This window comes from Leptinotarsa decemlineata, unplaced genomic scaffold (assembly GCF_025532065.1).
Source record: "Leptinotarsa decemlineata unplaced genomic scaffold, Ldec_3_MD MMD2_P_RNA_scaffold_9, whole genome shotgun sequence".
NCBI classification, from domain to species: domain Eukaryota; kingdom Metazoa; phylum Arthropoda; class Insecta; order Coleoptera; family Chrysomelidae; genus Leptinotarsa; species Leptinotarsa decemlineata.
The window spans coordinates 18005650-18033312 of record NW_027412536.1 but is presented as its reverse complement, the minus strand read 5'-3'; the positions used below and the strand labels follow the sequence as shown (position 1 = coordinate 18033312).

The 27663-nt window shown below is 31.8% G+C and overlaps 2 protein-coding genes across 2 annotated transcripts in view; both read right to left on the bottom strand.

Annotated features, from left to right (window-relative positions):
• Positions 1–27663, bottom strand: part of LOC141480569 (uncharacterized) — a 220592-nt gene that overhangs the window by 143902 nt on the left and 49027 nt on the right. The window lies entirely within an intron of this gene.
• Positions 1102–27663, bottom strand: LOC111516016 (uncharacterized). Its single transcript, XM_074170754.1, has 5 exons — positions 27362–27663; positions 17148–17309; positions 12566–12733; positions 9184–9293; positions 1102–2149 (listed from the first exon to the last, which is right to left on the bottom strand). The coding sequence occupies exons 1-5, from the start codon at positions 27387–27389 to the stop codon at positions 1364–1366; spliced, it is 1254 nt and encodes a 417-aa protein (XP_074026855.1). The 5' UTR covers positions 27390–27663; the 3' UTR covers positions 1102–1363.

Genomic DNA, 27663 nt, shown 5'->3' with positions numbered 1-27663 from the left:
GTAATATATATATTATTATATTGTAAAAATAAAAACTTAACTTGTTTCATTTATTTCTCTTCCAACTTCGTTCCAGGCTTTTTCTTGCACATGCCTATTTGAGTAACCTTCCATCCTATGGTCATACAGAACATTGTATTTTTCAACGATTTGCACAAATTATCTTCCATTTGAAACATACACGTGCATTCGGAAACAGCTGTCGACGCTTGAAATTGGAGCAAGCAGTGTCATATAAAAGTTGTTTTCGACACGTCTCATCCTGTCCACGGTGTTTCTGTTTGGTCTACGAATCGCCATAAGAACCGCTGTGTTGGAAATGAAACGACATGTCTGTGACATGTTGCAAACAAATGTCTTGTGAGTACGCGATCGGCCTTACAAACTCAATTATTTAGAATCCTTGGAAATTCACAAGCATAAACATTGTGGGTGCAATCTGTTAAATGATCAAATCGATTTAGTTTACTCATCAGTTTAATATATAAGTTTGAAAATGTCCTTACAGGACAAAACTGCAGTAACGTTAGTTACAATTAAAAAGTGGTAAAAAAAAACAGAAAGTTTCAATTCTCTTTTCTTCACTGCTCTTTATCATTACTACCACGTAGTAACAGCTACATCCATCAATTTACCTGTAGATAGATAGTCTTAGAGTTTACGTGAGACATCTAGATTCAAGATTTTGGTGTTTGAAGATGATATTTAAAAGAAACCCTGATTTTCAGATAAGAAAAAAGTATACCAAATGAGAATTACATTCAATACTGAGGTTTAAGTTAATGTTGATTATTTAAGTTTATTTTCAAAGTCTATTTTTTTTATTTAATTATTTTCCAAGTTTAATCAATTCCAATGAACACTTGTTTACGTCAAAAAGAAGAGTGTCGTGAGTTTCATTCGATATAGAATATCGAGTTACGCCCCCTTCAGCCAGAAGTAACTCTATTGTGATCTCACAAACATCATTCTAATATTGTAGTTAGAGCAATTCAGTCCTGTGCTTTTTTGTCATTTGAATCTAAATAATTCTTTACACTTGAATCAATTGTTTCTTAACAATCACTTTGAATTCATTTAATGACAACTCTAACATGTTACTGGATAGTTTATTATAAAAACGTATACAATTGCCCATAAAAAAGTGCATATAATTTGGAATATCATATTCCAAATTGTATTTACATTAAATAATCAGTGCCTTTCAGTAAGTTTATGTATAAACCAAAGTTTATGCCATTTATATAAAGAATAACATTGTTGATTATTTTCATGCCATTAATAAATTAGTTTTACTAACTCTATATGTAGTACCACTCTTATTACTCTATGATATTTTTACAAACTTCAATTTATTGTTCTTTCAATCATGAACAGAATTTTGTTGACCTTCCTTTTCTTCATGATGAACAGTTTCCATCTCTCGATTTGACGACTCAGTAACAGTATTATTTGTACCTAGGAAACACAGCTTCAAGTTTTTGGATTTTGTCTGTCGACTTGTTGCACTATTATTGTTTCTTCGAGTCGAATTCTTCATGACGTTCTTGAAAAATGTTTCACAATGTTGCTTAGTGAACGTTTTGTTCGATAAATGAATGACCTCAAAAAAAAGTGCAATTACATTTTTATAAATTTTGAAAGGAATTTTTTCCATATTTCTTTCTTTACAGGCACCTGTCCAGGAACATTGAGTCATGAAATTTCTTGTGAAAAAATAGTCAATCACGTGGCAGCAATCATCTTTAGCCGTGTTGCTAATTTTCCTATTTAAAGTACAAATTTCATTGGTTTTTCTTAGAAATTCGTCGAATATATCTTTATCTTTCAATTTGTCTTCAAGGCTGTTGAGATCTTGGATATTGTCAATGGGTTCAAACATATTATCTACCTTCATATTCTCATGATTTTTCTCATTTTTTATTACATTTTTCATTTTACTTAAGGCTACTTCAAGTTTAGCAACTTTTTGAAGTAAAATATCTTGATTTTTCAAAATTTTAATAAGTTTTGGTTTAATGTTGTTTTCAAGTGTATCAAAACCTTGATACTTTGGTAATGTTTCAGTGATTCCATTCAGCTTGTTACCAATCCGTACATCAACTATCCGAGTTTGCAGAAGCTGGTTCTCTAGCCATAATTTTTTGTCCTAGAAAAAAGAAGGAAATCAAAATGAGCATCTTACATCATATTTTTGCTGAAGTTTTTTTGAGTTTCTTACAAAGACGTCATGTTACATTCTGAGACATTCTTTGTTATTACCCAAATTAGTTTTGCAAATAATGAAATTGAGAAAATCTTTTCGAAGTATTTAACAGAATAATAATAATAATAATGAAATAGTAGGAATTGCCATCCCATATCTTAGGCCTTTGGTGAGTTGCGCCATCACTTACTCACGTACCTACATGGTGTCAGACCGGATCTACAGCCCAGTCGCCCCCAACGGGTAAGCTCACTTCTCTCTCTCCGATGGCGGAGAGAGAGAAGTGAGCTTATATATATATATATATATATATATATATATATATATATATATATATATATATATATATATATATATATATGTATATATATATATATATATATATATATATATATATATATATATATATATATATATATATTTATATTCAAAAATTAAATAGGATTCCAAGTAACCCATAATAACCATCACCATAACAAGAGACATATAGAAGAGAATAGATTAGTTAATTGGTTACATGATACATTTGAGCACAAGTCAAAACACAAAAGTTATAAATATAGGTATACAAATAGAACTCTATCACAATGCTCCTATAATAGAAAAATGTACACAATAATAAATACAGTTAAACAATCAAACAACTAATGTTAAAAATGAGAACAATCCTTATCCACTCAAAGTCAGACGAATTATCTATGTTGTATAACATATATTTATCTGTGGAATAAAGGCAGTGATTAAATTAAATGACTTCAGTTTTTACTTGAAACTTAGTTGTTTTAAGTGATATGGTAATTTATTATTATTAGAATTTCAAATTCAATGAATTTTTCTGTGAGGTACTTATCCAGAATCAATTCTTATCAGATTTTCTGATCTTGTTTTTACGATTGTCAAATATAGTTTGATAAATTTTTATGAATTTCAATCAATGTTTCATATGTAAAAGCTGAAGGAAGCGGCATAATTTTAAGAATGATAAAAGTGAGCGACAATGATCTCTAAAATTGGCATTAAATATCAGACGTATAACTGTTTTTTGCAATACAATTTTTTTTTGGAATGACAAGAATTTCCCCACAACACTATACCGTATACCATATGAGTATGGAAGAGTCCGAAGTGAGAAGATTTGACTGCTTGACTTTAATTTACGAATCATTAATATTATGCTTGATGATTTCTTGACCAGTTTGTCAACATGACATGACCATTTCAATCTGCCGTCTATATGGATTCCTCGTTAAGGAGAAGTCTATGTTTTACTAATCATCTAGGCAAAATACTGCGCCATATAAAAAAATCCTGTACAACAGTTGTTTTGAAGTTGCCTGCTCACATGAAAGGTATTACAAGTATTCAGACATTTTCGAGCTACACTGTGGTCATTTTTAATAGACAGACCTTCATATTCCTTGGACGAGTTGTCTCCTTTTTATTAAAAAAAACGTATCTCCGAGTAATATATTGTGTAACATCTTCATCAATTTTAGTTTGGGTCAATATAAAAAAATGATTTGATCTATAATAAGTTATCGAACAACATTTGGAACAACGAAATAATAAACATGCTTGATCAATTTGTACATTGATATATGTCGACAAATTAATGAAAACGGAACAATGTGATTACTGCTCTGATCAATCTAACTGTTTAAGGAAGAGGTGCTTTTATTTTTGAAATTCACTTAAAAGTAATCCTTCATTCAGATTTTGGGTCAATTTAGTCAATTACATAAACTTCGTCAGCACTTATAATTCATAATTACAATATGAAATTCACTTACTGTGAAATATGTACCCACAGTAGGTATATTAGGGCGAAAACAATTATTTGTATATTGTAAAAGGAATAGGACTTTAGAAAATTTTCAATGAACAACGTTAATCACGAAATTCTGTTCAGGAAACTTTATCTCTATATGGTTTCGAAGGTATTACTAATAAATGGTTTGCTTCTTATCTATCGGGTACAAGTCAAAGGATTAAATATACAACAGTATCTGATGTTTCTAACATATCTAACGGAGTACCACAAGGATCACTACTGGGACCTACCCTATTTCTACTCTATATCAATGACTTGGCTACCATTGATACTGAGGGTAAATTTACTTTATCCGTCGACGACACTACAATATTATGGCGCAATACCAACACAAATGATTTATATAATGCCATTTGGTCTGATATTTCCAAACTTTCAGATTGGTGTAAGGCAAATTTATTAGCTTTCAATGTCTCAAAAACTAAAGTTTTATCCTTTAATTGCATTCTTGATAATATTCCTCTAGCTTCGAATTCGATTGTGATTGAAAACACGTCATGCAACAAATTTCTTGGGTTATTATTTGATAATAAATTGAAATTTGAGGACCACATAATATCTCTTAACAAAAAACTTTCATCTGGATGTTATGCTGTGAAAATAACTTCTAACGAACTAGGACTAACTGCAGCTAAAACTGTCTATTATTCATTAGTAGAATCACATCTGAAATATGGGATACCTTTCTGGGGGGTAAGTAATCAAACTCGACTCGAGTCGATTTTTATTCTGCAGAAAAGGTCATTAAGATATCTCTGTAGAGCCAGGCGGTGAGATTCTTGTAGGCTTTTGTTTGTAGCAAACAAAATTTTATCACTGTATGCTCTATTCATTTTAGAAACAGTTTGTTCAGTGCATAAACATAGAACAGAACTTCCCTCTATTGTCTCTCATTGGTGTAATGAGAGACACGCCAGACCCTAAATTTAAGTCTTCCCATATCTAACACTACTTTAATTAAAAATTCTATATTGTATAATGGTCTTAAGATGTATAATCATCTTCCAGACTACCTAAAATGCGTAGTAATCTGTACAGAATTTCGAAAATCCACAAAGGATTTTCTTAGCGAGAGGCCCTATTATAGTTTGCAAGAATTTTATGACGATACCTCCTAATCATATTTTATACACCTCTCTATACATTATAATTTTTTTATTATTATTTTTGTGTATGTATATGTATGTATGCGTGTATGTATGTATGTATGTGTGTATATATATGTTTATATATTCATATAGATATATTATTTTGTTTATATTTGTTTATAGTGCATTTATATTGTACATAATCCAATGTTTTTCAGAAAATGCGACTTTAAAAATTTTTATTTTTATATGTATGGTAGGACTCTAGATATTTTTATCAATCTACTAGCTTATATTCTGATTTCATGCACTTGACTATGTTTTTTCTTTCTCAAAATGTTCACCAAAGCTTTGTCAATAAGAACTTTTCTTTGGACAATAAAGCATATTTATTATTACAATGTCAAACTATAGAAATAAGCCATCCTTTTGTAATTTTACAAGAAAAGGATACTAAGTATAGGCATTTAAAGTATGTATTTCACTGTATAATAATTTTATATATTTTCTGTTGACTTTCATGAAATCTATGTTATTAGGGCTTTGTTGCGTTCAGTTGAATACCTTTTGTATTCAAATATTGATTAAGGGGATAGGGGTTACATTTTATGAAAGTTATACCATCATGTTTGCGAAAATGTATACCTACCATTATTTAGTACCCTAAACCAGCTCAAAAGAATACAAAACGATAGATAATCAATATTTGATTCTGTAACTAAATAAAACTGTCTGGTGAAATGGGCGGACAAAAACTATTCTTGTGAAGGGCTATCCTATAAAAGCAAGTTGTGCTTAGATTGTTTAGCAATGGCATAGATAAAAATTTCTCCATAAAATGTCATCCAAATTGAAATGTAAAAAGAATTTCTTGAATGTACAGTTATAAGGAGTTACATTTCATTACTCTTAGAAATATGAGAAGGATGAAAATAAAGAGAGAGTATATATGAACAATTACAGGAAAAAATCATAAGTTGGTGAAAGAGGATGAGTAAAATGTTCACTACATGAAGCGGCTTAAAAGTTCACAGAACAGTCATGATGAGGTAAGTATCTCAGTTGAAGAAGAGTAATTGGAACAACAGAACGAAATCTTAGCTTATTTGAAGAAAAACATTGGAATTAAATTAAATTGACAACCAGTTTCAAAATCAACAATAAAAATAGTGAAAAACTGAATAATCTGTTTAAATCTGTTTAAAATCTGTTTTTCCGTTAACCAGCTGTCGCACCCCTACGAACGACAACCCTCAGAAGTAGAAACTTGTGCGAGCTAAGGATTAACGAGGTCTTACCTTTTAACGTGTGATTCCTAACACGGGTTGGACGGTAGCGATCGTTCAGACTAGGGCTTGAACCACCGACCAACACGGCAGTCAATTCGAGTGAGTGAACAAAGCACCCACGCCGAACCGCTTGGCTACCGACTGACCAAAGAGTAATGTAATTATTAAAAAAATCAATCAAGTGTAGAGGCTAAGCAAAAATTTAAATATGTTAACGTGGAACTTTATGAAATGAAGAGGGGAATGTACTTTTCCATTGTAATTAGAAGCAGTATTCAGATACATAAGTATTCTGAAATTGTTTATCCTAATCTTCATGACTCAGGTATTTTGTATCACGTCTATGATCTCGCAAATAAAACAGACAACAATAACATAAAGATTGGTGGTGGTGGGTGGTGCGGTTTGCGTCCTTTAACGAAACCAAAAGCTATGATGGTGGTAGATCGAGTAATGGTAGGGCCTCCCAAGCTAGATGGGTCAAGGGAGAAGTCAGATGAAGAAAGGTATCTCCTCTGCAGAACAGGGGGTTAGAATAAGACCGCAATAAACCTTGACTGTTGTAGGAGGCAAATGAAAAGGGGGCTCAATTCAATAGTGTAATACAACCTGTGCCCAAGTTTGAACGGTGTCTGGGACTTATCAGGTAGCACCAACACAGTCTCTGGGATACAAGCGACCTCTCCAAGTATTTAGTCTTAGATCCATGGATGTGGACAACAATTTTCTTCATACGGGTGGGGTTTAACAAACAAAAGAAAGACTCTTCGAGAGACTTGCAATTAGAGTAGTACAAGTCAACCTACAATACACTTATGAAGCTTCGGCGTCCTTACAAAGGTTATGGAAAAGTTTAATATTGCTCTTAGACAAGAATCCAAGAAGAAAGTTCATGATATTGGGAGAGAGTCAAAAAGGATTAAATACACTGCCATTGAATAACTTTCCTATCAGGGAAATGAGATCAGTTAAACTGAAGATGTCTGATTGAAGAGGATCTGAGGAAATTGTCATCGAATCAGCGTACCTTCCTTACGATAGTCAGGAATCGCCATCAAGCAGGAATTTGAACGACCTAGTGGGAGCCTGACAATAGTAATACACAGCTCATAATTGGCAGTGATGCCAATGCACACCACCCGACCTAGGGGACACAAACACTAATAAAAAATACCTGCATTTACTACATTTTATTATAACAAACAATACAGAAATGTTATAAAAATTTCGACAACTCAATCATCTCAGTTCTGGGCAAATATATCTGGAGAAGGGAAGCATGCAGCATGCTCTGAATATTATAACTAGATATTCAGAAAAAGAAGGTGTCAGAACAATTACAGGACTACTCACTGTCCATACGAGGACGCTATAAACAAAATAGGGTCGTACAACAGATACCTCAACTGGAAGTCTCAGCTGGAGATATTATGCGAATGTGAGGCACTGGATCACAGGAGGCAAAAATTCATGGACAATCCAAATAATGTCCCCACAAATAATGTGGGCGTCGTGAAAGAAATGGGAGAAATCGCAATGAGTCCATGCGGCTACAGTGTTTTCCAGACACTTGGAACAAATTGATTGGTCATGCGGCTCTCGAGTAATAGAAGAAAATATAACACCTGATAACATGTAAATTTTACCAGAAATGCACAAATTCAGAACACTACTAAACTGAAAAACAGCATAATTGACTCATGCCTTGATTGAATTGAAGAATGTAAAGGTTAACGTTTCAAACGTATTTGGAAAAAACATTTCAAGATTCTTTGCATACACTCTTCTTTTCACGTATTAGTTAGAAGTGTCTATTTGCATTTGAACCTGATGAGTGAAATCTCGCCAATTTTCCGCTAACATTAAAATATTACGCAATGTGGAAAATTTTCCGACAATTGGTAACACTGGTACTGGATGCCCCTTTCGTCGTAGAAAGCTCTATCATGGCAATGTATGTTTCTGCTGTGATGGACCTTATATCTGTAGCTACTGGTGGAACCCTTTATTAGGTTCAAGAAAGTAACTAAAAAATCCGACCCTGAGTCGAGAGAGGAAATCATTTTTGACCAAACGACCCCAGCGGTCCTTTCCGTAACATTGGAACAGCAGCAAGAACTCACCCAAATTAGACGCAAAAAGCCCTGCATGGCGGGATCTAATGTATTGTCATGTATAGCTGACACAGATGCTTCCATATGGGAATGTTGATGCGGTTATTAAGGTGGGAATCTTCAACTTTCAAGGACCTCATATTAACCAATCAACTGGAATCTCTCCAGAATGCCATTATGGATGCCGGAGTCATGATTTAAGAGAACAAAATCCGGGCTGGTAGGCTGTGGTAGGTTGAACTAAAATGCCTGAGTTTTTTTTACGATGTAATCAACACTTTAACCATTAAATTTTATTGTTTGAAAAAAAACTCGGTTACCTGTTTTAAATGTTATATTAACCTTCCTACAAGTTGTCAACTTCGTAAGGTTGGATATGTTTATTCATCCTTCGAATAAATTGTAATTATAGTTTTATGTATATTTTGAAAGATAAAGGAGCTTTATTATTATTATTTCAAAAATCGTCATTTGAAATCCTTGGTTTTTTCACACGCCTTTTGAGCTGAATTAGTTTTACTTGTGCCAATTACTTTGAAAGCCATTTTGATAAATTACGTATGATACCATTATTTGATTTTTAACTGAAAAAATGGATTCTCCTAATAGATTTAAGATAACTGAAAGAATTCAACACATAATCGTGGTAACTTACCTCATTTCTGGAAGATACTAATTCCAGTGATTCCTTCTTCTCCATTTCATTGCAGCCATTCGGTACTATCATTTCAACAGTGTCAGATATATTGGATTGATTGTTACCCTCTGTTGAAAAAAAAATAATTACAGACAGGAAAAGTTATTGACAGGATATTTTAGTAAGTAATATTTTCTCGGAAAGAGAACACAAAACAAAAAAGAATCAAAGTTGATTTGCAGAATATAATTATCATTCATTAAATGATTAGGATTTGCAGTGTCAACAATCCACAATTGTTAGAATTCTTAAAATACGTAGGCTGTTCATGAGTAATGATAATCTCTAAGCTATCATATCCTTTCGTGATATCCATAAAAAAAGACATAAGCTTTTTCTGACCAAGATATTGATGAATATACTAACCTTCTCGAATAGAAACCATTTTATGAGTCACATTATTTTGTTTATATCTATGTAACTTATCATTCTGTTGTACATGGCATTTTTTACTATTTAACATATTACAATTTTTACCGTGTTTTGTCCGTAATTTTACATATATAGAGAATCATTCTTGGAAATGGGCGTTACCATTGCCAGTTTGAGACCCTCTAGAATTTTGCCAGTTTGTATAGATATATTTATAATATTGGAGAGTAGTTCCGTACTTTGGTGAGCAATACTTTCAGTAAGTCTTGTTGGTATGCAAGCAACATCAACAGAATTTGAAATTTGTTACAATCTGAATTCACAAAAATGTCCTTTAGAACTCATATACATAATCTAAATTTGAGATATAAACATCTTTTACCTGCATCTAAACATAAAACTTCTCTTTTTCGAGGACCTTTTTCTTATAACATTGGACTCTTATATAATCGGTTACCCACTGAAATGAAATCCCTACCAAGACTTAGTTTCAAGAAAAATCTGAAGAGATTCATGCTACAATCCGGTTCTCTCTTTTATAACATTGATCAGTTGACACCTATACATGATATGTTTTTACCATAAATATGTAGAAATCATCAAATTTGTCATTATGATTGTGACATGATTTTTCACATATAAAACATCGAATTCTCATTCAATCGTTTCTTGGCTCTCTTTTCTTTCTTATCCTTCTGCTTCTCTCTCTTCTTTTCTTTTTTTCTTTTCTATTTTTCATCAAGTTCGATTGCAAATAATGTGTATTGATATACAGGGTGATTCAAAAGTACTTTGACAAACTTCAGGAGGTGATTTCTCACAATATTCTAATATGAATTGTCCAAATAAATAAATGTCCGGAAACGCTTCGTTTCCAAGATACAGGATGTTGAAGTTTTATTTTTATTTTCGTTTTTTTCAAATAACTTTTGAAATACTGAACTTAATTAAACGAAACTTGGTAATAGGAGGTTTTTGAGGTGTCGAATTCGAACCTGATGTTCTTATTGCTCTTACTCGTAAGGGGCGCCACCTACACGTCTTTTTCTTCTTTAAAGATCCTTAACTTTTTTGGGCGTACTTCTAGCACATTTTTCAGTAAAAAAATCGATTCCTCTATCATATCTACGTAAATAAGCTACCCTTGTTACTAGTCGCTGTAAGCAACCGTTTTCTAAATATTTGGGCTTGAAAACTTCAAGTCGATTATTTGATAATCGATGCATGTTGAAGTTATTACGAATATTTTGCTTTTTTCAGAAGAATGCTTTGGAAATGAATTTGACGTTTTACTCGTTTGAAGAGGTAATTACTGTTGGGTACGTTCCTTTATGACATCCTTAAGCGAAATACTTAGTTTTGTATCAAGGATGCATAACCAGTATTTGTTTTAATAAAATTTGCAAGAAATGTCAACATTTTATTTCAGGAAATTTTGAATATGTAGAATAAACTAAAATAAACGGAACTAAATTGTATTCAAATAAATTGTTGGAAGTGTCCACGTTCAGCGAAGATACAGGCAGTCAGTCTTCTAGTCATTGAATCTCGTACCCGCTCAAAAATTATTGATGTTTTTCTTATTGTTTCACAGGCGTCTATTATTCAAATTCTTAGATCTTCCTCGTTCACTACTGGAGTCTTATAAACTAGTGACTTCAAATGTCCCCAAAAATAAAAATCTATCGGGTTTAGATCTGGGGACCTTGGTGCCCACGCCTGGTTAGGTTCTTCTACACCCCTACCTATCCATCGATTTGGATAGACTGTGTTAAGGAATTCCCTGGCTACAACGCTAAAATGGGCCGGAGCCCCATCATGCATAAACCACATGCGGAGACGAATTTCTAATGGTACATTCTGAAGTAGTCCCGGCAATTCATTTTCTAAGAAGTGTCTGTAGGTTGCGCCATTCAGTCGGAGCGGAAGAACGAAAGGACCTATCAAGTAATTATCAATTATTGCCGCCCATACATTTACAGAAAATTGATACTGATAATGCCTTTCACTAACTGCGTGCGGATTTTCGAGAGCCCAAACATAGTTGTTATGAAAGTTTGTGATAGCATTTCGGGGAAGTTTGCCTCGTCCGTGAAGAGTACATATCTTAAATATTGAGGATTTCCAGCCAATTTTCTCAAAAACCATTGACACATAGTAATGCGTTGGGGAAAGTCTCGTGGCAAAAGAGCCTGTACCCTTTGGATATGATATGGATAAAACTGTTGATCGTGGATAATTCTCCAAACTGTGGACTGAGTAGAATTGACAGCTTCAGCAATTACTCTTGTGCTTGTTTCTGTATTCTCCTCGAGAGCGTTCAAAATAGCTTCTTCCAATTCTGGGGTTCGGACTGCTCGTGGTCTTCCAATAATATCAGCTGCCCTCTTAAAGCTACCTGTTTTTGCCGAACGACGGTGGAGACTAGCAAATGTTGGAGCTGAAGGCAGTACTCGATTAGGAAATCGCTCCTGGTAAATACGTCTTGCTTCGCGCGCATTGCCATCCGCAAGGCCATAAACGAAATGTATATCGGCTAAACATGTGTATCATTCTTGGGAAATAACTGGTTATTATTACTAACAGGCAAGCGATGGAAATTTAGGATCAAGAGGTTATCAAATCTATGCAAGATTTCAAAAATTATGACCTGATATTTCTGTTCAAAAAAACGTCAGAAAGAGTGTTGAAAGTGTATTAGAACTTATAGGGGTTACTGAAAAATGATAATTTTTTTTTCTGTGCAACATTACTTCCTGAACGGCCCTCGTTTTTCACCATATGTGTTAAATGAAAACAGAAGCCACCAAAAAGCATTCGTAATCTAACTACAGAATTATTATGCCATGGTGGTGTTACGCGAATGTATCATTGGACACAGACATGGTGTCCTCCCTCGCCATGGAGATGTCCATATTTGCTTGAAACTTATTATAAAGATGAGTTTTTAATGAAATGTAAAACTAACCTCTGTTTCTTATGGCTCTTCTTCTAAGTATGCGGCGAAGTAAAAATATTATGAGTGAAAAAAGGAGGAGCCCACCAACTGATGCACTCATAATGGATATTCCAGGGAGATCCTTTTTTTCTACCAACTCCGTGTCTTTTAATGGCAGTTTTCCCTCTCTGGTAATCGCTAGAGTAAATAATATTTCATTTATAATATCAAGAATGATTTATAATCTACGAAGGGAAATAGGTTTGTTAACTTGGACAAATTGGACTACTACGATACAATTGATATTTGATTAATACTAAAAAATTTGCTGCCTAACAGCAGGTGGAATTTTGCAAGTATTTAACCTTAGAGTAATAACAAAATAGCTCACCACTAGTCTAAGAGTATCGTTGATTGACATGAATTTATCGAGAAAAATAAAGAAGAAAAATATATATATATATATATATATAATATATATATATATATATATATATATATATATATATATATATATATATATATATATATATATATAGTATATATATATATATATATATATATATATATATATATATATATATAGTAATATCTAGAAAGGTCAATGCAGTCAAGCTGCTGGAAAATAATTCCATGAAAATCAATTTATTTTATATTGAAATATTAGTATATATATATATATATATATATATATATATATATATATATATATATATATATATATATATATATATATATATATATATATATATATAATATAATATTATATTATATAAAACTACCAAAACTGAGATCAGTCGTCTATTTTCAAGAGATAATATCTTAAATTCATTCCTTAGAGTTGTGGATCTTGTTGTCTTGTAGTTAGGATTTACTTAATGTTTTCTTAAAGTATAGTAGTCTTAAAAATTTATTTCGAATTTTTTCTAATCTATTCAAATTGCTTTGAGATTCCGTGAACCAAATCAACGAGCCAAACTCCAACCTGCTCCTAACCAAGTTACAGTACAGAAGTTTAAGCGTGTTGATATTATTGAAATGATATGATTGTCTTATTACAAAACCTAACATTTCATTGGCTGACTTCACTATGTTCTCAATGTGTTTGTCAAATGAGAATGTGCTATCATGGGTAATACCTAAATCTTTGATTTCAGTACAGCGTTTCAAGCTTTGTTCCCCTCAATAAATAAATGAAAATACATGGTTGCTTTATACGCGTTATAGTTAAGACAGACCATTTATTTAGATTGAATCGATTGACTTTCACTTGCTATCGTCCAACCCGTGTTAGGAATCACACGTTAAAAAGGTAAGACCTCGTTAATCCGTGGCTCGTACAAGTTTCGACTTCTGATGGTTGTCGTTCGTAGGGGTGCGACAGCTGGTTAACGGATGAACAGATTTTAAACAGACAGACAGATTGAAATACAATTTAATCTTATAACTCCATTCTAATACCTATCAATGTCCTTCTGTAATGTAACACAATCTCTAGAAGCTACGTACGAGCCAGATCAACTGCTACAAAAAATCAAATAAATGTATCTTCAATTTACCTATTCGGGCGAATATTCTCAACGAAATCAATTGAGTGAATACCGAAATTCCGATTGAAGTAATTATCCTCACCCGTTCTGTCGCATTTTTGGATGGTCTACTCAATCAACTTTACAGAAAATGAGACAAAATGAAACATTGAAAGAAACTGGAGAAGTTGCTTAAAAAACTGGTGTTGATCATATTTTGCAAAACAAACGAATTCTGAAACGTTAAATACATTTCCATGAGATGTGTGAAGACGAACTATACACTCTCCAACCTATTTTCTGAAGAAATCATGATTGGTATATGATCGAATAATATCAGCAATTAAAAATTGTGCTACCATGTTGAATTCGAATTTTGCTTTTCTTGATGGTACTAATATTTCGAAAATGTCAATTGAAAAATTCATAAGTATGGAGCGGATTAGGCTCGATAATAGCAAGATTGAATTCTGCCAGGAACTCTACGTTTTCACAGAGCCAAGCTCCACTTTTATTTGGTGATGTAGAAAACGCTGACGGTTTCTATTTCTTGCAACAGATCTATGCGCATGATTTGCAGGATGCTTTTCCTAATATTTGTATTGTCCTACGAATTTACTCTACGCTTCCTACTGTCCAAACTGAAAATAATTAAAAATTATTTGCGGTCTTCAATCGAATAGCATACGAGTTAAATTATGATAATGCCATAGATTTATTTGCCGAAAAAAAAAGCTTGAAGAGTAAAATTGTAATTTCAATTCACAATATGCACCAGTCCGTGCAAAGCTTATTGTTAAATCATCTAAAAATGGAATTTTTAACAGATGATGATCGACTGTATTGTCAAACATGCGCCAAACTAACTGACTGTTATAAGGAAAGAAGTATATCTGAGGCACCAGTCAATCTAATAATAACACTGATGATTTTCAAACAAGACTCAACCTCTAACGGAAGCAAGAAACTCTTTGGAAGGTTCGAATTAGATGAACATTTCAAAACATTTTTCAAAATGTTGTTCAATTGTTAACTAACAAATTTTTTCCCAATCTCCATTGGCATAAATAATGGGATAAAAGATATAAATAATTGGCCTATGAATTTTAAACTTCGTAGATGCCTTTTGATTATATACTTCATACAATCATGCGATGAAAGTTCATAAAAAGTAGTAATTTCCTAATTATGATTTTTTATAACTATTGCAAAATGAAATATCTAAAAATTGTTGATGAAATTTTTTTTTTCAATTGATATTTAGCTATGTCTGTTTTCACATTGATCAATGGCAGTTATTAACATAGGATATAAATTTTTTACGTAATTTGTTTATTAAATCATTTCAAACAAACAGAGAAATTCAATATTTTTGAAATTTTTTTTTGCTATTTGGTTATCTAGAGATAATTATGATTTAAAACATTTTTTTTCTTCTTAATTTTAATTTTTAATTGTTCAAAATCGATGTTTTTATATATCGATTGTTTAAATAATTAGTTAAGAAATAATTTTGCTTTCAAAAATCACAATATACGCTTTTAAATAGTTTGTCAAAAAACATTTTTATTTATTATTTGATTGTTCATTAGTTTAACAATTTGTTATAAACAAATATTGACTAACGTTATATTTTTTTTTCTGAAGCAAAAAAAAATTATAAAACCAGCTATATATAAAAAATTGCCATAATATTTTTTATTGATTATAATATAATTTTTTATGGCACTAATAAACTAATAAACAATTAAATAATGAATGAAAAAAATTTTTTGACATACCTACTATTTAAAAGTGTGAATTATGATTTTTAAAAGAAAAATTATTTCTTAACAATTATTTAAACAATCGAAATATAAGAAAATCGATTTTAAACAATTAAAAATTAAAATTGGGATATTTTTTTTCAAATCATAATTATCTCCAGACAAAAAATAAAAAAAAAAAATTTTTCCAAATTAAGGAATTTATCAATTTGTTTAAAACAATTTAATAAACAAATTACATAAAAATTCATATCCAATGTTAATAACTGCCATTGTTTAATGTGAAAACAGACATGGCTAAATATCAATTGAAAAAAAAATTTTTATCAACAATTTTTAGATATTTCATTTTGCAATAGTCATAGAAAATCATAATTAACAAATTAATGAATTTTTATCGCAGGATCGTATGAAGTATATATATCAAAAGGGCTCCACGAAGTTTAAAATTTATAGGCCAATTATTTATACATTTCATCCCATTATTTATACCAACGGAGATTGGGAAATAATTTGTTAGTTAACAATTGAATAACTTTTTGAAAAATGGTGATGAAACTTTTTTTCTACGGGACTCGATTCATTCAAGTATTAGGAAGATACCTTTTTTTTTCAAATTTTTAAATGACATTTTATGTTATAAAAAAATTATTTCTTTTGATAAACTCTCTTTAGCGGCAGCGCGCGCATGCCGTAACAGCCGCGCGGAACTCTATTTTCAACGTCAAATTAAAATTATAAATAATGGAGATAGGTTTTCGGGAGTCGGGACTTTTTTATCGGAAATTTCCTCCTCTTTAACGAGCTTTTTTCAGAATTGCTTAAATATTAATATTTTTTGAGTTATTAATGAAAAACTAAATACCATTTTTTTATATTATTTTGTTAATAACAATTGCAACTTTTTACCTGCACCAAAATCCTTCAAAAACATTTTTCTAGAGGTGATTCCGAATCGAATGAGCTATCGCTCATATTTTTAAGACCTTTATCTCTATTTTTCATGTTTTTGAACTTGTTGATTAGACTAAATTTAGATAATCAAAATCAAAATTATAGAGCTTCAACATATTTTAGAGGAACGACAGAAAAAGTGGCTACATTTTTGAATAAACAAGATATTAAAATTGCATACAGAACAGGTAATACGTTGGGAGAGTTAGTTGAAAATAATAAAGAAAAAACATCGAAAGTGTTAGAATTAAGGTCATGAAAAACTAGGAGAAAAAACTGAATAAAGCTCAATAAGGCTGAAATGTGTTCCGGAGACTTGAAAAAAATAGATAAATAGCAAAAAAAGTGTTGTTATCGTCTCACCTGAAATAAACCCGTTTTTGGTCCACTTCACTTGACCCGCCAGATTTCCCGCTCCGCACTTCAATGTGGCTTTTTCACCCTCGTAAACTGTTACATCCCTTGGGATAATTCGGATATACTGCTGGTGGGCTTGAATCGCAGAAAAGGCGATCAAGAAATACACTGCAAAGAAAAATAAGACAAAGTATTTTAGGTACACATCATTTGCCTATTAGAATAAAAAAATATGGAAAGTCTTTGTCACGACTAGTCTCAACCTCCTGGTTTTGGACCTGAATTTGTAAACAAAGGAGGAAATACATGCTTTCACTTGCATGCTCTAAAAACAAGGAAAAAACTTTAAATTAAATGAAACTCATACATTTAACACATTACATAATTTAGATGATATAACAGCTGGTCTCGATATTAAAGTCGGTATTTTATAAGAATATATATAATATTCTTTTTAAAATCACTCATGTCGAAATCAAGTTATATATTGTATTCTTTATATATTGTATACAGGATCCTGCAACAGTGGCGCGGTGTTCCATATCTCTATATAGGAAGCAGATAGGAATCTAAATTTCTATAATATTACTTTATTACTCGAGCTCGACAAAATAAAAATATTGGCAGTCACACAGGGTGTTCAATTTTTTCTGGGCGGATCCCAACTGTGTTTTTTTCAAATGGGTTTTATCGTTTTTCCGGTTTCTACATAGAAAATAAAAGACACTTTATGTATATCTTCACTTCGAAAATATTGACGGTTTTCGAGATATTTAGCATGACAGGCTTTTTTTCCAATATTCGTCACTTAGAATATTTGAAATTATAAAGTTGTGCCAAGTCCTATTGAATTTTTTTTGGTTAAATATTCTGCATTGGTAACTCTCTCAAACGATATATCTGAAATCTGCCTGTGATATACAGGTTATATACAGGGTATAAAAAACCGCTTGCCACATATTGTAAATAAAAATTTGCAGAATCTTCCTTATTTTGAATGAAACACCCTGTATATTATTGATCCATAAGGAGCGCCAACGAAACCTCTACAAATTTCATTAAGTATTCCCTATGGCTAGGTTCAATATTTTTTCTTTAAAAAGCATTTTTTTTTTCGAAAAATTGTCGTTGATAACTGAATGAATCTGAGGCGTTTACCAGGCGAGCCAAAATGAGGCATGGAATATTATCACAGAGTGAGTGGTTGTAAGTGGTGGGTTTAGATTTGTGAAAAATTTGTGTCTAGTTTCAAAATAAGCAAGTGTCGAGCTGTAATTTGCAGGGTGATGTCGGCATTAATTTTTTTCGATTTCCAATTGACGAAAAAAGGTATGTTTTTCTATTATTTATTATGTAAGATTGAAGTAATGAACATATAACGGAAATCATAAAATAAATTGTTATAGACAATATATAGTGGAGTGATTAAAAATCAATAACTTCAGTAATTAAGATAAGGACTCCAACATTTGTTTCGATGAAATGAGCATCAAGTCACACATTCTACAATATAGGAAGGGATAGACTAGTTGGTTTTGAGGAATTATTCAACAAGAAAACGGCTTCGATAGCACAATATTCTTTGGTAGTCATGGCAAAAGGCAGCCATATTTCTTTGTTGATGAGAAAAAATTTTTTACTTTTTTGATACTCATTTGCTGAAATGTAGCAAAAACCATTTTTTTGATGACTTTGAAATTTGATGAACATACAACGAACAACTTTACAACTTGGATAAGGAAAAGCAATATAGACTAGCACCCAAACATACTGAGTTTCATTTGTTTCCAACTAACTTTCAAAGGATGGAGGTTAAATTAATGATAATCAAGTTGACGAGACACTTTTCGAAATTTGCAAAACGAATGATTTCACAATTTGCCGCTATTTATTCGCGCGCTAATTAGTTGCGGAAGAAAATATTTTTTCGACCCTTTTTTTAAAAAAATACATGTTGTCTCGCTAACTTAATATTAAGTGATATTCGCTAATTAGTTGCGGAGAAAAATATTTGATTTACCTTTTGTTTAAAAAAATTCATAATCACGCTAACTTGACATCAACTTTTTATTATTGAATTTTTGAGAACTTCAACCAAAATATTTTCTTTTCCTTATTTTGAACAGAAGTTTTCCAGAACTTTGACCAGACCATTGTTTTAGTATATTCATTCGCTAATTAGTTGCGGAGATAAATATTTTTTCGCCCCTTTTATTTAGAAAATACATGGTGTCTCGCTAACTTGATATCAATTTAGAGATACGACTTTTTTATTATCAAATTTTCCAGAACTTTGACTATAACATTGGTTTGATATATTTATTCGCTAATTAGTTGCGGAGGAAAATATTTGATTTACCTTTTGTTTTAAAAACATTCATAGTCTCGCTAACTTGACATCAACTTTTTATTATTGAATTTTTCAGGACTTCAACCAAAATATTTTCTTTTCCTTATTTTGAACAGAAGTTTTCCAGAACTTTGACTATAAAATTGGTTTGATATATTTATTCGCTTATTAGTTGCGGAGGAAAATATTTGATTTATTTTTTGCTTTAAAAACATTCAGTCTCGCTAACTTGGCATCAACTTTTTATTATTGAATTTTTGAGAACTTCAACCAAAAAATTTCCTTTTCCTTATTTTGAACACACATTTGAGTTTTCTGCAATTTTGACATTAGTCTAATTTGAGGTCAGATTAGGATACTACAAACTCTCATTCCGGAACAAACCAACAACCTCAGCTTTTTACAGAATCTACCTTGAGGCAGGACACGAAATCGAAAAAAACCCCCCTCACCACGGGTGAAGGGGTAATGTTAAATCTTAAAGTCTTGTCAAGTCAAGTCAAGGAGCCTTAAATGAGCCTGAAATTATTGCATATTCAAAATTTCTAAAAAGTGAAGGATTTGGATTAGGTTCTGCTAGCTTAACGGTTAAGCCAGCAGAACTCAACATTTTTTCAAAAAATAGAACACCTGGATAATCGACGATAAAAGAAAAGATGTGCCTAAAATGATCCTGAAATAATGATGGAATCCGATTTGACAAAATGTTTTTTATAAGGGTGGGTTTTGCTAGCTTAACGTTAAGCTAGCAGGACCCATGATATCTACGTTAAACGAAGAGCAAAAAATTTGGAAATAGAATACAAAATTAGCCTGAAATTACCCTTAAATTATGGCCTGAAAATAAATGTGAAATTCCAAAGTGGTTCTGCTAGCTCAACAGGGGTGATAAATTAGCAAGACACCATGTATTTGTTTGAACGACGGGAAATTATAATATTTTCCTTCGCAAGTAATTCGCTAATAACTAGAACATACTAATGGTGTAGTCAAAGATCTGGAAAACTCAATAAATAAATCAGTGAGAAAACAGCCACGATTCAATTTCAATAAAATTTTCGTGGATGAGAACTTTATCTGGAGAATTCTATGTAAACTATGTAGATGATCAAAGCTCATATGTCAGACTTTTTGTCAGACTTGTCATATGTCAGACTTTTTTTGGGAAAGAAAGTTTTTGGCTTTCTACTACTCCATCTGATACAAAAAAATGGATGAGAGAATCTTCCAAAGAAAGGAAGGATTAATCAATTTGAAAATAAGTAACTCTATACATGGATGTGTAGATCATGCAAAGAAGTAACTTTCAGACACAAACTGAAAGAAAGTCCTCCTGAAACAGCTACTTTCATATAAACATTGAATTACACGAAAGAAAAAATTCTTTCGAAACAAATACTTCTATATGAACACTGAATTATCCAGAAGATACTTTTCTCTATTCAGTTTGTATATCGAAAGAATTTTTTCTTTCGTGTAATTCAATGTTTATATGAAAGTAGCTGTTTCAGGAGGACTTTCTTTCAGTTTGTGTCTGAAAGTTACTTCTTTGCATGATCTACACATCCATGTATAGAGTTACTTATTTTCAAATTGATTAATCCTTCCTTTCTTTGGAAGATTCTCTCATCCATTTTTTTGTATCAGATGGAGTAGTAGAAAGCCAAAAACTTTCTTTCCCAAAAAATTAATCACTCCTAAAAATATAACCCTTTCAAATCATGTCAGACTTGTTTTTATTTTTTAGTAACTCTCTCAAAACTTTTTTTCTCATTAACATATATTACGTACTAAACAAATTCCGTAAGTCAAATTACTTTGTCGGGCAAAAAATCAACCTCCATCCCTGTTTTCATTAATTTCCAAAAAACATTTGTGAATTTATTTTTTTATAATACCCACGAATGTTTGGAAGGAGTTATCAATTTTTGTTGAAAATGGATGAAAACAGTGATGATTTAATGCCTGACAAAATAAATTTGATATGTGTAACTTGTTTTTAATATGTAATATAATATATGTTAATGAGAAACAATTACATCCACGATTCATGGGAGATCTCTCGCATCACGTTAGTTCGACAAATCCATGACTGGAACTCGTGGCTGTTTTCACATTGATTAATAAAAAAAGTCGTATCGTAGTCGTATCATGTAGTTTTTCAAACAAAGAGTAAGTCAAATATTTTCTTCCGCAACTAATTAGCTAATAAAGATACCAAACCAATGTTATAGTCAAAGTTCTGGAAAACTTTATAATGAAGAAGTGGTATCGCTAACTTGATATCAAGTTAGCGAGACACCATGTATTTTATAAATAAAAGCTGCGAAAAAATATTTTTCTCCGCAACCAATTAGCGAATAAATATACTAAACCAATGGTCTAGTCAAAGTTCTGGAAAACTTAATAATAAAAAAGTCGTATTGCTAAATTGATATCAAGTTAGCGAGACACCATGTATTTTTTAAATAAAAGCGGCGAAAAAATATTTTCCTCCGCAACTAATTAGCGAATAAATATACTAAACCAATGGTCTAGTCAAAGATCTGGAAAACTTAATAATAAAAAAGTCGTATCGCTAACTTGATATCAAGTTAGCGAGACAGGTATTTAAAAAAAAAGGGGCGAAAAAATATTTTCTTCCGCAACTAATTAGCGAATAAATTGCGGCAAATTATGAAATCATTCGTTTTGCAAATTTAGAAAAGTGTCTCGTCAACTTGATATACGTGTTGAATTAGCCTGTCAAGTTTTCAGTCATTTGGTAGCTACAGCGATGATGCCAGTTTCAATCAGATACCATTAGCAGCAATAGGAACGGCTACATTCATTGAAAATATAGATAAAGTGTTTGATATTTTGAATTCAAACTATTTGAGGATGTCAAACATTTCAAAAAACTTTTTTCGAAGCATCAAAACAAATTGATTTTGTGATTCATGTATTTTTCATTCAATATAAAAAAAAAAGGAAAAAACATGACTGAACAAATGAGATTCATTAAAGGATGGCAGATAACAATTTCGGCATTTCTGCAACTGCCGAGGAATATAAATCAGGACTGTGGAAAATTATTTTGGTCAACGGAGAAATACTTGTGGAAATGCCAGAAACCCAACTCCTATTCAAATTACCAGAGCTTTCAAAAACACATTTACTGTTCAGTATTTCACACATGCAGAAGGAACTAACTGTCTAGAAGATACTAGTGGGATTCTATCTAGTATTACAGATGCAGACATAAATAGAATGAAGATTCTTTTGAGAAAATATTTAAGAAAACATTCATGTGAAGTATGTACAAATTTTGCCACGGCGGCTAGTACCACACTGAATGAAACAAATGTATATACCTATTCATTTCAAGACATATTGTAATACAGTAGCCAAACAGTTTAGAAGTTTATATATACTTCCATATTCATTTTTACAATGTATCATTCATCTAGAGACAGAATTTCTTAATCATTCAACAATTTATGTGGCACTGATTGCATAGGCAACCCCATCAGCTCAAAACATTGTTTTCAAAAATCAACATTTCTCACCCTTGTGATAATTTTCCTTTGGATTATTTATTTCCTCTTTTCACAAGTAGTAAGAATGTATTATACTTTGAAAGTTACCAATAGAAATTTGAAAACAAATGTTAAAAAAAATCAAAGACTCATCAATCTGAAAAACCTTTAAAATAGATAAGCATACGTTTTTGACCTAAATTATATAATCTTACTAAATAAAATATTCGTTTATTTCACCAACTTGTCTTATTTTTTATCAATTCCTAAACAGTTCACAATCATATGAGACATTTATTGGGAGCTCCTCGTAGCAATGATGAAGTCAGATCATGGTCACATATTTTTTGATCGAACCTCGTGCAGAGGTGCACAACAGTTCTTAGCCTACACCCTCCTGCCCCGCGACATGCAGCAAAAAATAAAATATCGACACGAAACATCAAAGACACCGACCGGGAGTGAATTTACTTCACTTATGTACGGTGACTATGAGATCAACAAATGAAGTGAGTCACTCGATTGATTTCGCCGCACCCCAGGTCTGGCTCAAACCAGCTTGATGCGCACACACACACTGTCCGACTTAGTGCGCCGAATATTAGTTGCTCCGCGATTGGCGCGTGTTTACGGCCGGAGTGGGAAACTTGAGGTTCGTCCAACCCGATGCGTTGCGATTCTCCAGCCACCATACAATATCAAACCGTTGTCTAACTCGATATGCCATTCGACAAGATGGCAGATCTGACGGATAGTGTATGTGGGGGTCAAAATTTTCATTTTGAGTGTACTTTTGCGTTGAAATGAAACTTGATAGGGTAAGGACCAGGCGCAAACCTAATGGAAAATGGCTTTCCGTGAATTCTGCTGATTTTTTGGTATGATAAACTTTTTAATATCCTGATCAAGTCTCCACGGGCACAACGAAAAATAATTGGCAGTTTTTGAGAAAAAAAAATGCTCAAAGTCGGCAAAATGAGGAATTTGGTAGTATAAAACGGGAGAAATAGGCAGTGTTATTTTGCAATTGCATGCCTCTTGGATATTGTAGCATGCGCTTTAGCACTTCTTTCATGGGTCTTGTGTCTTTAGAGCACCGTTTGCCAATAATTGCAGACCACACAGGGTGACGTATAAAGCCATACACCGAGGAATGAAAAAAATTATTTATATAATATTATGAGAACAATAAATTGTGAGAAAGTTAGTCAATTGATATGGATATGATTATATAGAAGATGATTCAGTGGACGTGTGACACATATTTATGGTACAGCCCTTTTTTCTCCTTTGTTTCTCTGGCTATATTTCTGGGAACATCAAATATGCTTACTACATCACGGAAAAAACACTCCTTCATCTGAAATCAACACTCATCTTAAAAAAATAGGTTTGGCTCAAATGTAATACTTATAATTTAAGACTATGTAACACTTCGCTCAAAAAATCACCTATTATTATATTTCTATTCCCGTTCTACTTACTTCAATAATTTCAAAAATTAATTTAAGTGGACTAAACAGGTTATATTCAAGGAAAAAAAAATTAATTTGCTTGAATGTTATTTCTTCTCAAATTTTCAAGTCCTAGTCTTGAACCAATAATTATATGAAAAGATTTCTTTAGAGTAGTTTTTATTATGTTTTACATATACCTACGCATGACTTTAATTAATCATTGCATAACATTAATTCAAATTTTACTTGTCCTTATAGCAAATAAATTATACTTAATAAAATATTCTTTAATTTATTTTAATAATAAACTGTTTTAAACTATCATCCTTAAACTTGCATATTACCTAACGTGACGTGATGTCGAAGACGTTCCGAACCTGCTTCCTACATTCTTACAATTTTTCTATTTTCATTAGGTTTTGGAGATTGAACAGGTTCGTTAGTATCGGGGAGATATCGATAATGTCGATATCTCCTTCGAAGGTAAATACTATAAACAAATTCTTGGTACACCGATGGGAGCTACTATTTCTCCTATTATAGCTCAATACGTAATGGACGATCTTTTTGAAAACATACTTCCCAAACTGAGTTTTGAAATTCCCTTTTTAAAAAAATACGTTGACGATGTCACTTGTGCAATACCTTATGACAAATCTAATGAAATTCTTGATGTTGTCAATAGATATGATAAAAATTTACAGGTCACTATCAAAAGAGATCCTTCCTTTTCTTGATACAAGAGTTATCCGTAAAACTGACAATTCCTTGATTACTAAGTGGTATGTCAAACCTACTAATTCAGGAAGATATATTAATTACTATTCTTTTCATAAAAAATCAGTTAAAATCAATTTAATACTCTGTTTGAAAAAAGAAAGAATAGAAAAATTAGTACACCCTTCCCTCAAGCAAAAAAATCTCAGACTTCTTAGAGACATATTGATAGAAAATTCTTATCCCAGAAAACTTCTCAATAAAATAATTTTCAATACGGGCAATAATACAAATTCCCATGTAATCAACAGAAATGTATGTTATAAACCACATAACATGTATGTAATGATAGTTTACCTATATCAATTTTTCTTATAAATCTATACCTAATCTTGGAAATGTATCTTTAAATATCATAAAACTTTTTTATAATGAACCAAATATCAAAATATGCCAAAAAAATATTAAAACTATAAGGAATTTGAATACTAAATTGAAAGATAAAACGGATACTACCAAAAAGTCAAATATGATGTATAACATTCCTTGTAACAATTGTAACTTGGATTATATTGGAACAACATCTAGAATTTTTAATGATAGGATAACTTCACATAAAAGTGATATAAAGCTCAATAAGAAATCATGCGCATTAGCACAACATTCTATAGAAACAGGACATAAACCAAATTACTCTAATATCAAAGTTTTACATACAGAAAAAAATATTTCTAAACGCCTTTTTCTTGAAATGGTTGAAATTAATGAGTCTTCTGTTTGTATGAATATTAAGAAAACTGACATTGATAATTTCAGCAATATATACAGTAACTTACTGGAACTACATCAAAAACATGATAATAATGAAAATTGTATCAATCAATAACTCTTTCTTCAGAGTCAAAAAGTATGAAATCATCATACCCATTGAAAAATGACATTTATGCGAAGGTATGACATTTGTCAAACCCAAAATAATCTTATACATGTTTAACTTTCTCTATCAGTTTATATGTTCAATGTATTGTTTTTAACTCATTTTTACTGTAAGTATGATTTGTAATGTTTTTCAATGGCGAAAAAACTAACAACTCAATAAATTATAGGCCCTGAAGAAGCTTCCTATTAGAACGAAAGTTTGGCAAAGTAGAACAGAGTTTGGATTTTTGCTTTTTGTCTGAGAGACCCCGTTAATATATATTTTATATATATTTTTATATATATTTGAAATAACACGATTCATCTTCGATTCAGTGTAGCTTTGTTTCCGTGTAGACGGTTCTTTTCAACATATTTGTAAAACAAATTCAACTTCCTGTTTTTCCGAAAATGACATTAATTATCGATTTTCAAATGAGACACCCTGTATATTATTACATGATCGGTTAGGATCATCAGGATTCCAACGATACCAGGTTTGATGGTGTTATCTCTAATGACTACGGAGATATCGCCATTTTATCCATAAGCTGAATGAGTGGGGGGGGAGAGAGTTGGATGGACCCTCCAGAGAAAGATTCTCTGTCCTACTCATTGAGCTTATGTATATAAAATAAATGGTGATATCTCCGTAGTCATTAGAGATAACACCATCAAACCTGGTATTGTTAGATTCTTCATAATCATCCCTGACCGATCTTCTAATAATATACAGGATGTCCCATTGGAAAATCAAAAGTTTTTGTCATTTTCGGAAAGATCGGAACTTGAATTTGTTTTACAAATATGTCAAAATGTGCCGTCTAGTGAATATATTCAATGTTCCAAGTTTCAGAAATATTGCTGAAAAAATTAAGCAGATAAAGTGGTGTACTGTGAGTCTGTGTCACACGGTATAGGAGCTGATAAATGGAAAAATAGTGGAAGTAAACAAAATGGATATATTGATAACTAGAACCTGTCACGAATAAGCAATGTTTCATCATTCTCATTTTTCAAACATCCAATCATTCCTTTACGGAATAATGTATTTGACATTATCATCCTACCAACCATTCCATATATTTTTAGTCATTACATGGAATTTGAGAAAAACTCCCTCCACAAACTGTAAGACATTTCAAACATTAGCTTCATCAAAAATGCGGTCAACATTAATAAATAGGTAAACATGGAACCATTGTGCCTTTCGAATCAAATGAGCATGGATATAAACGAAAAATATACTTAGGTACTCACCCCTTATAAGAATAATTAGCATGTTCATAAGTTATTCACGCATGAAAGAAATAATAATCACTCAATAAATTAATCGCACCACAGACAAACACCAAATGCAAATCAAACTCGTAAAACCGTTCTGTGCGGTAAGCTGTGTCTAGATTCCTCACTCCAAAACAAAACGGTTTTTTGTACTGACAAAACGCACAGACTCTGGTTGGCGATTGGCTCTCAATGCCGCGCTATTTGTTACGAAATGGGTCGAGTTGAAGTGGGAGAAAAGCAAGATTCTTCGGACGCAGTGACGCAATAAAAAGAAG